The 12920-nt window shown below is 41.7% G+C and overlaps 1 protein-coding gene across 2 annotated transcripts in view; it reads right to left on the reverse strand.

Annotated features, from left to right (window-relative positions):
• The window catches only part of LOC137256620 (CCR4-NOT transcription complex subunit 9-like), a 110445-nt gene that overhangs the window by 82341 nt on the left and 15184 nt on the right, over nt 1–12920 (reverse strand). Inside the window, exons 2-3 of one of the 2 annotated variants that reach the window (XM_067794502.1) lie at nt 11460–11522; nt 4721–4842 (exon numbers count right to left, since the gene is read on the reverse strand). In XM_067794502.1, coding sequence (XP_067650603.1) covers nt 4721–4842; nt 11460–11522 — 185 coding nt within the window. The remainder of the gene's footprint in view (nt 1–4720; nt 4843–11459; nt 11523–12920) is intronic. The other variant, XM_067794503.1, reaches the window with a different exon arrangement.

Here is a 12920-nt window from a genome sequence, read left to right on the forward strand (position 1 = left end):
CTATGGGCCGAACTCTATCTGCATGAGATGAAGAAATCGACTGATAGGTGTCATGATTCCTCAGAAACTGGGAGATGGGGACATGCAGATACGCATCCTGTATGTCGAGACTGCACAGCCACATTCCCGGTACCAACATGAGGCGCAGCTGTTCCAAAGATACCATCTTGAAGTGAGGAGGCTCCATCAAGTAATGATCGTTGAACGCCACCATGTTGTGAATCATGCACAGTTTGTCGGAGTCCTTCTTGGGAATGAGGAAGACCGGAGAATAGAACTCTGGTGAGTGGTGTGGGTTCAGCACTTCCACTTCTTCCCTAACAACACTTCGATGTTGTCTGCCAACAACTGACGCTGCGCCTTTGGATACACCCGTGTCAACGGCTGAGATGTCAACGGTGGAGATTGTATGACCAATAGTTTAAAGGCCTTCTTTAGAAAGAAGGTAACATAGGGATCTTTGAGGATGGACCAGTTCTCCTACCTACTGGTGTTGGGAAAACTGGCATGGCTGGGGGTGGGAGGTCCCAGTCGTGACAGGTGACACCCGCAAAGTCTTGAATAGGGGCCCTTCCCCGTCCCTCTGCTGGGGGTGGCAGGGGCATCCCTGGTTGTGTCTGATGGCTTGCGACGATCGGCTGTTGCGAAGCCTTGGCCGCGACCTCTTGTAAAGGCAGATCTGACGGATTCTCTCCACCGGATGTAACGTCTCTTCCCTCTGCAGCGTGTTCCAGTTTTGTCATGAAAAGCATATGAGAGGGCTTCAAATGCTGACAAAGACACCTCAGTGTTCATTGACTCAGCATGTTCCTTGTCAACTTCTGGAATGGCATTCCCGTAGAGGGCCTGTGAGGAGAAAGGAGTTCTAATAAGACGTCATTTAAACTCTAGGTCATGTAGCACTTTGCCTTGCCATAGGAATAGCGACGATACATGTTCTAATCTGGACTCATTAGGCTCAATCAAATCCACAGCCGCCTCTGAAGTAGCTGATGGTAGCGCTGAGACAGGCTATAGGATGCGTCGCAGCTCCGTGTCAATGGCCTGTAATCTGGAGTCCTGTACCTTATACGTGGTAGAGGAAAATAGTCTTCTGATGGCCTCATCCAACACAGCCCCGGAGTCCACAAAGTTGAGACTATGCACCTTGCAGTCCTGCTTCTTTGACTTGGGCGCTCTAATTGTGGCATTCAACGATAGCTTAGCAAAGTCTTCATTCAGGGAAGATATGGTGTCAGCCACCATGGGATGTGGCTGGATCATCAGTTCCGGGTCCACCCTGATAGCCCTGGCCCTGTCTACCCCTGACGCCGGGAGGGGCAATCCAAGGGCCTATCAGCTATCCAGTCATACATAGCAGACAATGGCAGGTACGATCCCCTCTTCCTCCTCCATATGAGCGGGGTCCGCCTCATAGTCAAGGGAACAAGTATTATTCTTCGTCAGTATTCCAAAGAAATGGTCGACTTGCGCTCCGGAGCCTGCTTCACGTGCGCTGAGTGTCTGGCACAAGCAGGTGAGGCTGACCAGGACCGCGAACGCCAACACCTTCTTCTGCGGTGGAGGGATCTGCCCCGACGATCCTGTGATCTGGACAACGAACGGCAGCGCTGACATAAGCTGGACAAGCTGCTCTGGGGACTTCTGGATCTTAGTCTAATGACACCCGGTCATATTGTTCTCACTCTTTTACTGGTAAAAGCAGTGGCACCCCGCAACGCGTCAAACACCAGTGCGCCCGACCCTGGCGCCGATTTTTCTACATCCAGCGTATCTGTAGCTTGAGATGCGCCCACAAGCACCGGTAATCGGATGCGCTCCTCACTCGGCATCACGTCTGTAACATCTGTGACAGCTGAGGAGCCCTAGTTGAAGGCACCGTCTGTCTCTGAGATACGCCTGGCGTCATTGATGGGTCAGGTACAAGTAGGTATCTCCAACGCTGTGTGCATCTCCAGCGTATAGGGTAGAGATAATCTCGATCCTGAAGAGGATGCAGGAGAATGTGACATCTTTTGCAGTCTCTGAGTCTTCCTCATCCTAACCACCGCCGAAAACGCCTTGAACTCAGCAATTGACAATCCCGAACATGCTGTACAATGCTGCCGAAGGGTGCAGGATACCTTAGCACAGTACGGACAATAAGGGTGCGGGTCCTTGCCCGATTTCAGGCCTTTGCAAACCTCACAGAAGTAACGTGTCATGCACAACTACTGCAACAGACTGAAATAAAAAAAAATAATGTGATAATAAGGATAAAGAAACAATACCCCTTACCACATAACGGACTGCTCCACTAACACGTGCAGTAGCATGCTTGCAACAGGCAAGTGAAATAGCTGCTACTTCGAAAATGACAGCAAAATTTACACTCAATACCGCTCTAAGTAATCCAAAGCTTAAATACAGCGGACATAACTATCAATAGAAACAATCCGCTGACAAATGAAACCAATCCGGTAAACCTTACGGAGGCAACAACGAAAATAGGAGACATGCTACCTTGTCTGTTACGAGGTAGCCGACAAGTGTACAATAACGAAAAGATACTTTATAATCGACACAAAGATTGAAAAACATACATACCACACACTAAGAACCTGAAAGGAATCAGTGCAAAAGCGTAGCATCAAACTTTATTAGCTGGAAAAATAAATCTAGCAACCCAAACTCTCGATCAGACGATGCTTGAAGTAAAAGTGAAGTTCTCGTGGAGTCTGTGCCCATGCGCAGTGGGGAGATGCAGATACTTACGTTTCATGACAGTGGTCGATTGCGAGGTAGCCATTCAAGATTAAATAGCAACTCCGTCACATATCCTACTAAGCGAAACTTGAGGTAATATGCTATATACCTATGGTAAGGTAAGTAAAAATAAGGAATATGGCATCACATATTTACAGTGCTTCTTATGTTTACAGAACATGAAGAAAGGCAGTCTGTGTTCACTGGTGTTAACTACAAAATCAAACAACACTGTTCAAACGGGCTGTAATTTCATTAAGAAATCTTTTGGGAGTGCCATCATCCATTAACTATAATGCCTTTCTGATGTATGAAGTCTTGCAGTAGAGACAACAGATTCCAAAGAAACCACATGCACCTGGGAGTCTGGCTGGTTGAAATTCAAAGAACATTTTCTGGTCTTAATTTCGGGTGGTAATGCTCTTGAGGTCATTACATTCTATGGTATTCAAATGTAAATGTAATATTCAGTTCTGGGTTGGATACGTAAAGGAGTATTCCAAGATGAAAAACTAATCATTGGTTCGTGCAAACCACATTTTGGTGAAGCTCTATCTTGTCCCAAATGGGCAACAGAAAGTTGTTGATGTATACACTGCGATATACTATTTGAATCCAGTAGAACGTGGATGGTCATTAATTAATTAACAAAACAAACATATCTATCGCAAACATTTCTGTGAATGAAAATTCAGAATTTTAATGTTATGTCAATATACAAGAATAAAGATTTGCAGGGCTCAGCATATACATGTCTCTACATCTCTACAATCCAAATGGCAGTCAAATGTGAACAACAGACATGGCAAGAACTATGATAGCAGAAACTGGTAACTTTGGCTTTTGGATTTGAAATTGAATCATGGATCCAGGATCACCAGATGCATGCATGCTTAGGGTCTAGGCTGATTCTTCATTCTGCACTACTGAGTACAGTGTGAAGTTTTCATATTGTTTCCATCTAGAAACAATATGAAAACGGATGTGGGCAAAAATGCGAGTGAGTGGGGTTTTTCCTACACCACTTTTGATAGTATTCCAGTTATCATGACAGATAATCTTAATATGGAAGGAAATCCTTAAGTGATGTCACAGACCTACACCACTTTGGTCAAATCCAAATGCTTGGCTATGGTTCCAATAAAACCAAAAACATGACCCGGGTGAAGGAGGGGAACAGAACCAATAACTGTTTGAGGCTTGCCCAAGGAATGCACCTTGGGCAACATGGACACATGTGCCAAGAGAATGACAGTTATTTGTTAATGAAAACTTTCAGACCACTGATCATGCCCATATCCTAGGTTTTAGTCCAATTTACATAAAACGCATTTGCCAAATGACCACTTTGTTCATTCCATCAGAATGAACATTGGTCAGTTTTGACAGAATAGGTTGTTTCCTAATAGAACAACCTTTAAAATCCAGTTGGCAGACTGGACATGCTTTGTGTTTCCAATTTCAACCCACTGGTCCTGGTGCTTGGCATCAGTGGAATTCTGGGAAGTGAGAATCTAAGGGTTGTTTCTTCAAACCAACAAAATAAACGGCATAAAAAAGGTCACCATAACAGAGGATGGAGGAGAGAATGGAAAAAAATACTGATGAAATGTATTACTTGTTGATCAGATATTTAGGTAAAATACAGTTAAGCTACCAATTATACTGAACCTCCACAGTTCTACTGAGATTTGGAAATAAAAGACAAACTAAGTCTAATACTACACATAAGTTGCAAACAGCAATAACATGTCTGTTCAATATGGGTAACGGAGGAGCAGATCTATGATGGATGCAGCAAGGTGGTTGTGGTATGTTCTCCACTGCCAAATCAGTTCTATGATGTGAAAAGGAATATTGTGTACTGTTAAAAAGAAACAACTTTCAATCAATGACCTATGGACAGAAAAATGGGCCAAGAACTCATAACCCAACGTAAAACCATATGTACAAATATGTGAGAAAGGAACCAGACCTGAGTTCTAGCAGGGCATTTTCACGGCTGTCTGGACTGGTTAGCTCATTGATCCACTGATATATACGTTCTCTGTCCACTTGAGGCAGCACAGTTGGTTGCTGCGGGGTCAAGAGTCTCGGCTGAAACAAAACAAAACTGTCTGGAAATCTGCACATTATGTAAAAGAAGCATCATGTAACCTCTTTTCAAAAGACAAAGGACTTAATATAATGATACAAAGATGGTAAAGAAGGCTGAACTTATGCATGGACGAATATCACCACTACCAATAACATATCAACAACAATAAACATGTACACATGATAAAAATAATCCAAAACATTGGTACCTAATGCTCACCTTAAAACAGATTAAATAATATAGGATTAGGAAGATTGTTCATCTGTACTTGGAAAAGCAGGGGTAGTGCCAAGAACAGTGCCTTACTTGATGCACATTACATTGAGCACAATGTCATCAATTCTTGTTTCAGACTTCTTAAGCTTTGAGTCACATTTTAAAAGTTGGGAAGTACAATATAGACACACATTATAGATGACAACTTCTTCATTTTGTGAGTGTGATGTTTCCATACATATTCTTTCACAGTTGTACATCAGCTCTTTTCAGTAAAATTGATATTTTGTACTTATCCTGACTCATGCTTATTATGCTTGTCTCCTTCTTCTAAGTGAATGATAGTGAATATGTGAATCCCTTGTAGCTCCCTTTGAAGAAGACATTAAAGTAAACTCACCCAAGAATTGCCACCCTTGCATATTTTCCAACCTAAACAGTCACATGACCAACCATGTTTGTCACTCTATAACATGCTCAACACATGGATCTGCTTTGAAATCTGATGTGCCTTCTGGAGGGGAGGTTGGGGGGGCTTGACATAGTGAGTCAGGATAAGTATAAAATATCATTTTTTGCCTTATCCTGACTCTTGCTTATTGCGAATCTATCAAATTCATGTGGATTTTAGCTATATTAGTGTCTTCTTCCAAATAGTTCTCTAGAGCAACTCTGTCTTATGATGTCCGCATCATAGACTTGTGTCTCTTCATCATGTAAGAAAATCTTCCTCACAAATACAGGATTGTAATGACTCTTGCTGGCCTGTCTTAGATGTACGAGCATGGACTCTCAACGGTTTGCTCCTTGGAGCACGGGTTATTGACATGATACAGGGTGACATTTCTGCTCAGTGCCTTTCTGGAACTGTTAGTTGTTTTGCTACAAGTGTCCCAAACTGGTGAATGCCAGAGACATCTTCAGTGGCGATTCATGACGTGACCTCAGCATCAGAGAAGACAATGTCGCCCTCTTCATCTGTAAATGTTCTGTCTACTGCTTTCTGATCTGATGAGTTGTGTCTTCGGGTATCAATGCACCTTTCGTGAATCCTCATTTTGCAAATGCTCCTCCTTTCAAGAGTGCTCTTTTCGCAAATGCCCCCCTTGAGAATGATGCTCTCTGCTCATAGGTGACGCTGATCTGTACCTGTGCTATCTGCGGGATTCTGAGGCAGAGCGACTCATCCGAGGCAGAGACTCCCTCCTGCTGGAACGATGATGTGTGGATGCCCGTCTGTGGAGTATAGCAGATCCGGAGATGTTTGCAAACCGGCGTTCTATCAAGGACATCATCTGTTCTGTGATCTGTTTCATTAATGCCCCATGGTTGAAGCTCTGCAGGGAACTAGAAATGTTCTACTATCATTCGCATAGAAGACAAGTATAATAAGCATGAGTCAGAATAAGGAAAAATATCCTGGTTCTGATTGTGTTTTCTTTCAATTTTTGATTGTCATTCTGAATTACCTCCCTTTGCAGTAGATGTTTGACGTCTTTACATTTGTTATACTCTGCCATATGCTTTACATTTATACTACCGACAGAAAATAAGGGAACCAAATTGAATGTAGATGACTTTGACTGTGACAGGGTCCATTATCGTGGCGTATCTCCCAAACGCAACATCCAATGACAATGGAATTTCGCATAATGCATGCCCAGCACGTGCTACACGTGCATACAGAAGTTAACTCCTATAAATGTACTGGCGAAGTCGCAATCACTAATGCAATAGAGATTGACACTTACTGACAGAAATGCCTCCGAGGCAGTATCTCGGTGAAGCAACAAAATGGAGAATTGTGGGGATGATAGAGGGGGGGACATCATTATGTGAAGTTGCCCGGCAGATGGGTAAATCAAAAAGTGTAATTTCATGCCTGTGGGATAAATACCGTCAAACGGGTGGGGTTGCAACGAGACCTGGGCGTGGTAGACCAAAATCAATGACACCACGACAGGATCGTCTCATTACGTTAATTACTCTATGCGATAGGTTTAAATCGGTCCCTGCCATCAATAGAGAATTCCGCACACTCACTGGAAGACGCATTTCAACCTCAACCGTTATAAACCTACTCTATCAAGCTCGTCTGAAAGCAAGACGGCCTTTTAAGGGTGTCACCCTTTCAGCTCACCATAAGCGTCAAAGATTGGCATGGTCTAGGCAGCATCAGGGACGGGCTATGCGCCACTGGCGTTACACCATGTTCTCTGAAGAGTCAAGGTTTTGCCTACGATTCATAGATGGCAGAAAACGTTGTTGGCGTCGGAGCGGGGAGCAATATGCCAGAGCAGCAATTCTTGACCATGATCGATATGGAGGTATAGTGTCATGGTGTGGGGTATGGATTACACATGACAGACGATCAGATTTGGTCATCATTAACGGAGCCATGACTGGTCAGCGATACGTTGACCAAATATTGCGTCCTGTTGTGGCTCCATTGGCTAGAGTTATCGGCCGAAATTTTGTATTCCAAGATGATAATGCCAGACCACATCGGGCCCGAATTGTCTCCACTTATCTCTGACAAGATGGTATCCAGACATTGGACTGGCCCTCTAAGTCCCCAGACCTGTCCCCAATTGAACATCTCTGGGACGTTCTTGGTCGAAGAGTGTACCCAGGACCCGCCAACCTGGCCTAGCTTGGTGCAGCTTTCCAAGAGGAATGGCGGGCAATACCACGGGCAACCATCTGGAAATTGATTAACAGCATGCCATCAAGGTGCCGTGAATGTGTTGCCTAACATGGTGGACACACCAGATATTGAACTTGATGCCTAAAATTGACTTAGTGGATATTTAAAGCAGTTTCAAATTCGCTATTATTTCATTAGTTCCCTTATTTCTTGTCGGTAGTATACATTGTAATGACTATCACCTTATGTATCATTTTCATTCGATCTGGCAACACTGATTTCTTTTCATCGGTGGTTTCTGAAGGTTTGTCTGATATCCATGTGTTGTCTGCAGGCATTGTGTCGACTCAAGTTTGGTGTTTTTGTTGTCTACTTCACATACTTGTTGCAGCTAATGATTGTGCTTCTGTATAGATAGTTCTATTTCTCAGCTGCTGTACTAATTTCAGCTGCTTAGGAATTCACATTTTTCTGGAGAAACCCTGTAAAATGGGATCATTCTTTTGAAACTCAGAAATGGGCTGTGAGATGTCTCATCTGGAATCATGCCTACCCACCTGCTATTCTTTCAGGTTGTGAGGAAATTTTTCAAAAGTGATTGATGAAGTGTTTTATTGTTGCTGTGTGAGAAGGCTGGAGTTGGCACCATTGTGAGGAAATTGTAAGGACTATATGCCACTGTGGATAATCCAGAATAATTAGTGCAATCTTTCCACACCACTCACCAACACAGCTGAATCTGTCACATCATGGTGAAACCCAACTACACAGAGATACATAGAGGAAGCCATATTGATACTACAGATAGAAACATACATTCTTGAACAGATTCTCTGGTGAAACATTAAAGCAAGCAATCTGACCTGAATCTTATTAAGCCATTCAACACCATGGGTCAGAAAACCAGCCATTTCCGGCCAACACGTCAACAGTTCCCAGACACTGAGGGCTGGTAAACTGGCCAGGCAGTAGTCGCATCAAAATCAAAGGGTACAATACTGATGTTTCGAGCAAATAATTAAACAAATTGAATAAATGATAGAATAAAATCAACAACAGTACTCATAAAGGTTGTCATACATACATTATAACTTACTATTTCCATCTTTTTGGAGCGATTGTGTATTGTATTTCAAGTGAAATCTCGGCTTTCCCCACCTGAAACTTCGCACTTGGACAAGATGTTTAAGGTTAAAAATATATGCACAAATCATTTTTGTCACTGGTCATAACCTAACACGATAGATTGTACATCCACTAAATTCCATAATACACATACATGTGGAGATTTTTTGCATAACATGTTCACAATAGCATGATTTTACCCAAAATGTTCATCTGAATGTAAAAGTTTTGTATTACCAGGATGGTATCCATTGCTGCAATTTGATTGGCTGTAGGTCACATGCATGATTTTGACCACTATGAGACTGTGGCAGAAAAGTGTCATTAGAAACCAGTCTTTATACAATAAAATCATTACTTATAACTGTGAAAATACTCTTTTCAAGGGTACAGTGATATTGTTCTTGTTGTTCAGAGCTTTCAAAATGATAAATGCCAACGAATTTGCTGACATATCATTTGTACAAAGCGTCCAAAAAGGTGGTATTTTCCGCTATTGCATTACATTAGTGAGCAGAGAGCCACTGACATCATGAAATAGACAACAACACATATTATTTCATAAATCTTTTTATAATAATTTTCCAGTTACATAAAAAAGAAAATATCAACACAAAAAAGGTAAGGGGATATTATGACATGTTACACACAGGAGAAATTGAACAATGAATGCAAGAAGATCTATAACCAAAGTTAGGACCAACTGTCCCAAAGCAATCACAGATTGTGGATAGAAACATCACACCAGATACAGAATTGAAGAGATGGAACTTGAACAGCCAAAGGAAAAGTAAAATACTACTAAGAAACCACTGAAGCACATCTTGGATCGGCTGTCAATCTGAAAAGCACCAAAACTAGATCATGCTATACTGTTATTCCACTTCAAGGCCAAGGTCCTTGGGGAAACTGGATGGAGGAACTTCAATCTAGCATGGCCTACTTCTGAAGGGCTAGTAGAGGCCAATGGAAAAGACTGCCCATGTCCAACAGATCTTCACAACAGAATGAATGGAGATGCCAATAAAACTTAAGTAGTCATAGCTGGTGTTGATTTTCTGCACTTTTAGATTTTCAGCTTCAAGTATGTGGAGTCAGGACCAAGAGACTTGAGTAGATGGATGTCCCGTGCTACACAACAGATACCTTTCTAAAAACAGCAACACAAAGACTGATCTCTCAAAAAGCCATCTTTATCCACAGGGGCAAATTGTATCTGACATGCCAAAACACTGAGATTGCATCCTTTCCTCACATATCTGGGTCTAAGGCTGCTGCTACCCTGACTCCCCTACAACAGCTATATCAAAGAATCCCCCCGACATATTTTAGGACATATGGTAATACTTACATGAGATGATTCCATGTGGAGCTAACAGAGAATCTCACAGAGCATATTCATCTGATATAATGGTCTTAACTTGAAAAAATATTAGCTTCTCCATTTCTGTCTTGAAATGACAATGCTGAATACATGGACAGTTCAGGGTTCTTACTCATTACCAAAAACTGCTGAAACATTATATTGTCTGTCCAGTGGAGATGGTTCAGGATAGCGGAGACATGGGGTTGAGGGAAAGGACAAAGAGATAACCACATTTTCAGAATGTTAACAGAATGCAATTTGGCCTAACTGACACACCATCAACTTTTCAAAGGACAAAGGACAAAGAGAAAACCACATTTTCAGAATGTTAACAGAATGCCATTCAGCCTAAAAATGCCCCATCAACATTTCAAAGGGTTATTGAGAAATGTATTTGATCTGAAACTTAGAGAATATCTAATCTTGATGATGTATTCTCCAACACATTGATCAGCACTTGGAAAGACTGGAAGCAATGTATCAAAAGCTCAGAAGCATTGAACTCAAACTCAAACAATCAAAATGTGAGCCTTTCAGAGAAAGGGTTCAGTAGCTTGTGTCACATTGTATCTGTGTATGGAACCGAGACTGACGCGGAAAAAGTCAGAGCGCTGAAGACCCAGCAGTACCACATAATACAGATGTTGCCAACAAATGTCCTAGATTTAATAGCCCCTACAAGCATTTTGTGAACAATCTTACCAAGTCATTGAATGATTTGCTCAACCAAAGAAAAGCATGTGAACTACTGGAGTGAACAACTGTATCTGGTCAAGAACACCAAACAGTATTTGATACTCTCATGAAACATTTAACTGAACCACCAATTCTCACCCATACTGACTATTCCCAGCCTTTTGAGGTACACACAGCACATCTGTACTTGGAGCAACTTTATCTCAGAAACAAGAAGGATTTTTAAAGGTTTTAGTCTATGCCAGTTGAGTTATATGGAAGAGAGAGACAAGTTAAAAGCTCAAACTTTTGAATTCTTGGCACTGGTAAGTTCCACAAATATCCCTTCTGGAACCAAGTCTGAACTGAAGACAGAAAACCCTGTGACACACATCCTCCCGACTCTTTAACAATAATTTCTATCATCACTCCCTAGATAGTCCCAAGGACGTCAGCAAAATTTACTGCTTGGGAATCCAGAACCACGATGCACATGGACTGTCCAGGATTTTACCAAACTGGATGTTAAACAAATTGAGTATCTGTCAACATCACCAGATGACATGTACTATGGCTGAAAGTCTTACCTTTGACGAGGATGCCTTATGCCCAGAGGAACCATCCTTGTCTTTAGCATCAAAAGCCCACAACTGGAAAAAAAGAACAGTCACCGCATAAAACACTAACCTTGTCAATATCACTCTTCAACCTAGGACACAAGCCATATGCTCGCCAGTGTTCTCTTGATGATCAATCCAACAGGAAACTTCTTCTGAATTGGACAAGTTGATTCTAAATAATGAAGTTCTCTACTGGGGTTTCAATAGTCCAGATAGGCTGTGCATCAAGTTGTGTTACCAACCATTCACAAGGAAACATTCTCAAGATCATCCATGTTAACTGAGGACATCAAGGTAGATACCACACTCTTGACTTAATTTGGAAAGAGGGTTGATTTCTGGTCTGGCATGCATGAGTACGAAGAGAAATATATTTGCAAATTTGTGAATTTGCGAACTTCATCAGAAAACCCTATAAAAGGGAAATCAACTGTTCTGATCAAGCATTCTGATTATCAAACCAATTATGGACTACTTGCATTAAGTGGAATAAAGTCTCATGGCAAAATCCATGTTATCAAAGGTCATTTTACACCATATGCTTTTGCCATAAGAATAAAGAGTGAACCTGCCAGGACAACAAGAGTTCTTGTTGATAATTTCACTGTACACTTGCATTTACAGGCAAACTCCAATGACCAAGGTAAAAACTTTGAGGAATATGTCATCAAAGAGTAATGTCAACTGAAAGAAATCCAGAAGACTCAAAAGACCGCACACAACCAAGAAGATAGCCCTTTAAGAGAGATAATAATAGACTTTTCAAAACATCTCTTGTCTTATAAACACCTTGAGGAAGGAAAGAAAGCTGACTGGAAGACTTTAGTTTTCTGCTCTAGTCAATGACAACAATGCAATGCTACAAACATGACAATACAGGACAGTGACATTTCTATCATATGTTTTGTTGACATCCATGCCCTTCTGTTTATGATTTCCTTGGTGTGAAATAATTGTGGATGACCACACTGCAACTTATGAATATTTCAACAAACTGAGAAAAAAGACTGAACCTTGCCATGGATATGCATCTTACCATGTTCTCATTTGTCTCTTGTGAATGGAAACACAAGCTTGCTGATAAATGGGGACTGCAGGTGTCCCATGTTGTGGACAACCAAATCAGGACATCGTAGTTTGCATTGCAACAGGACGATGGCAAAGGATCTCAGAAGATACTTGCAGCATGTGCTTTTGCCACATGTGTCAATGCCAGTGTTTGAACATCAAATGATAAAAGAAGTGACAACAAAGAAAATAGTCTCATGAAAGGTAATAGAATATCAAGAACTCATGGTATCAGAAGATGAAACCGCTGAGCAAGTGTTTGTGCTGTTGCAAGATACAGTGTCTCAGATTGCTGGATCCTGTGGAACTGACTTTGGCCTGGATCACAATGTGATAATGCTGAGGAATCCATGGAAATGG

The sequence above is a fragment of the Haliotis asinina genome, chromosome 11 (genome assembly GCF_037392515.1).
Source record: "Haliotis asinina isolate JCU_RB_2024 chromosome 11, JCU_Hal_asi_v2, whole genome shotgun sequence".
In the NCBI taxonomy this organism is placed as follows: Eukaryota; Metazoa; Mollusca; class Gastropoda; order Lepetellida; family Haliotidae; genus Haliotis; species Haliotis asinina.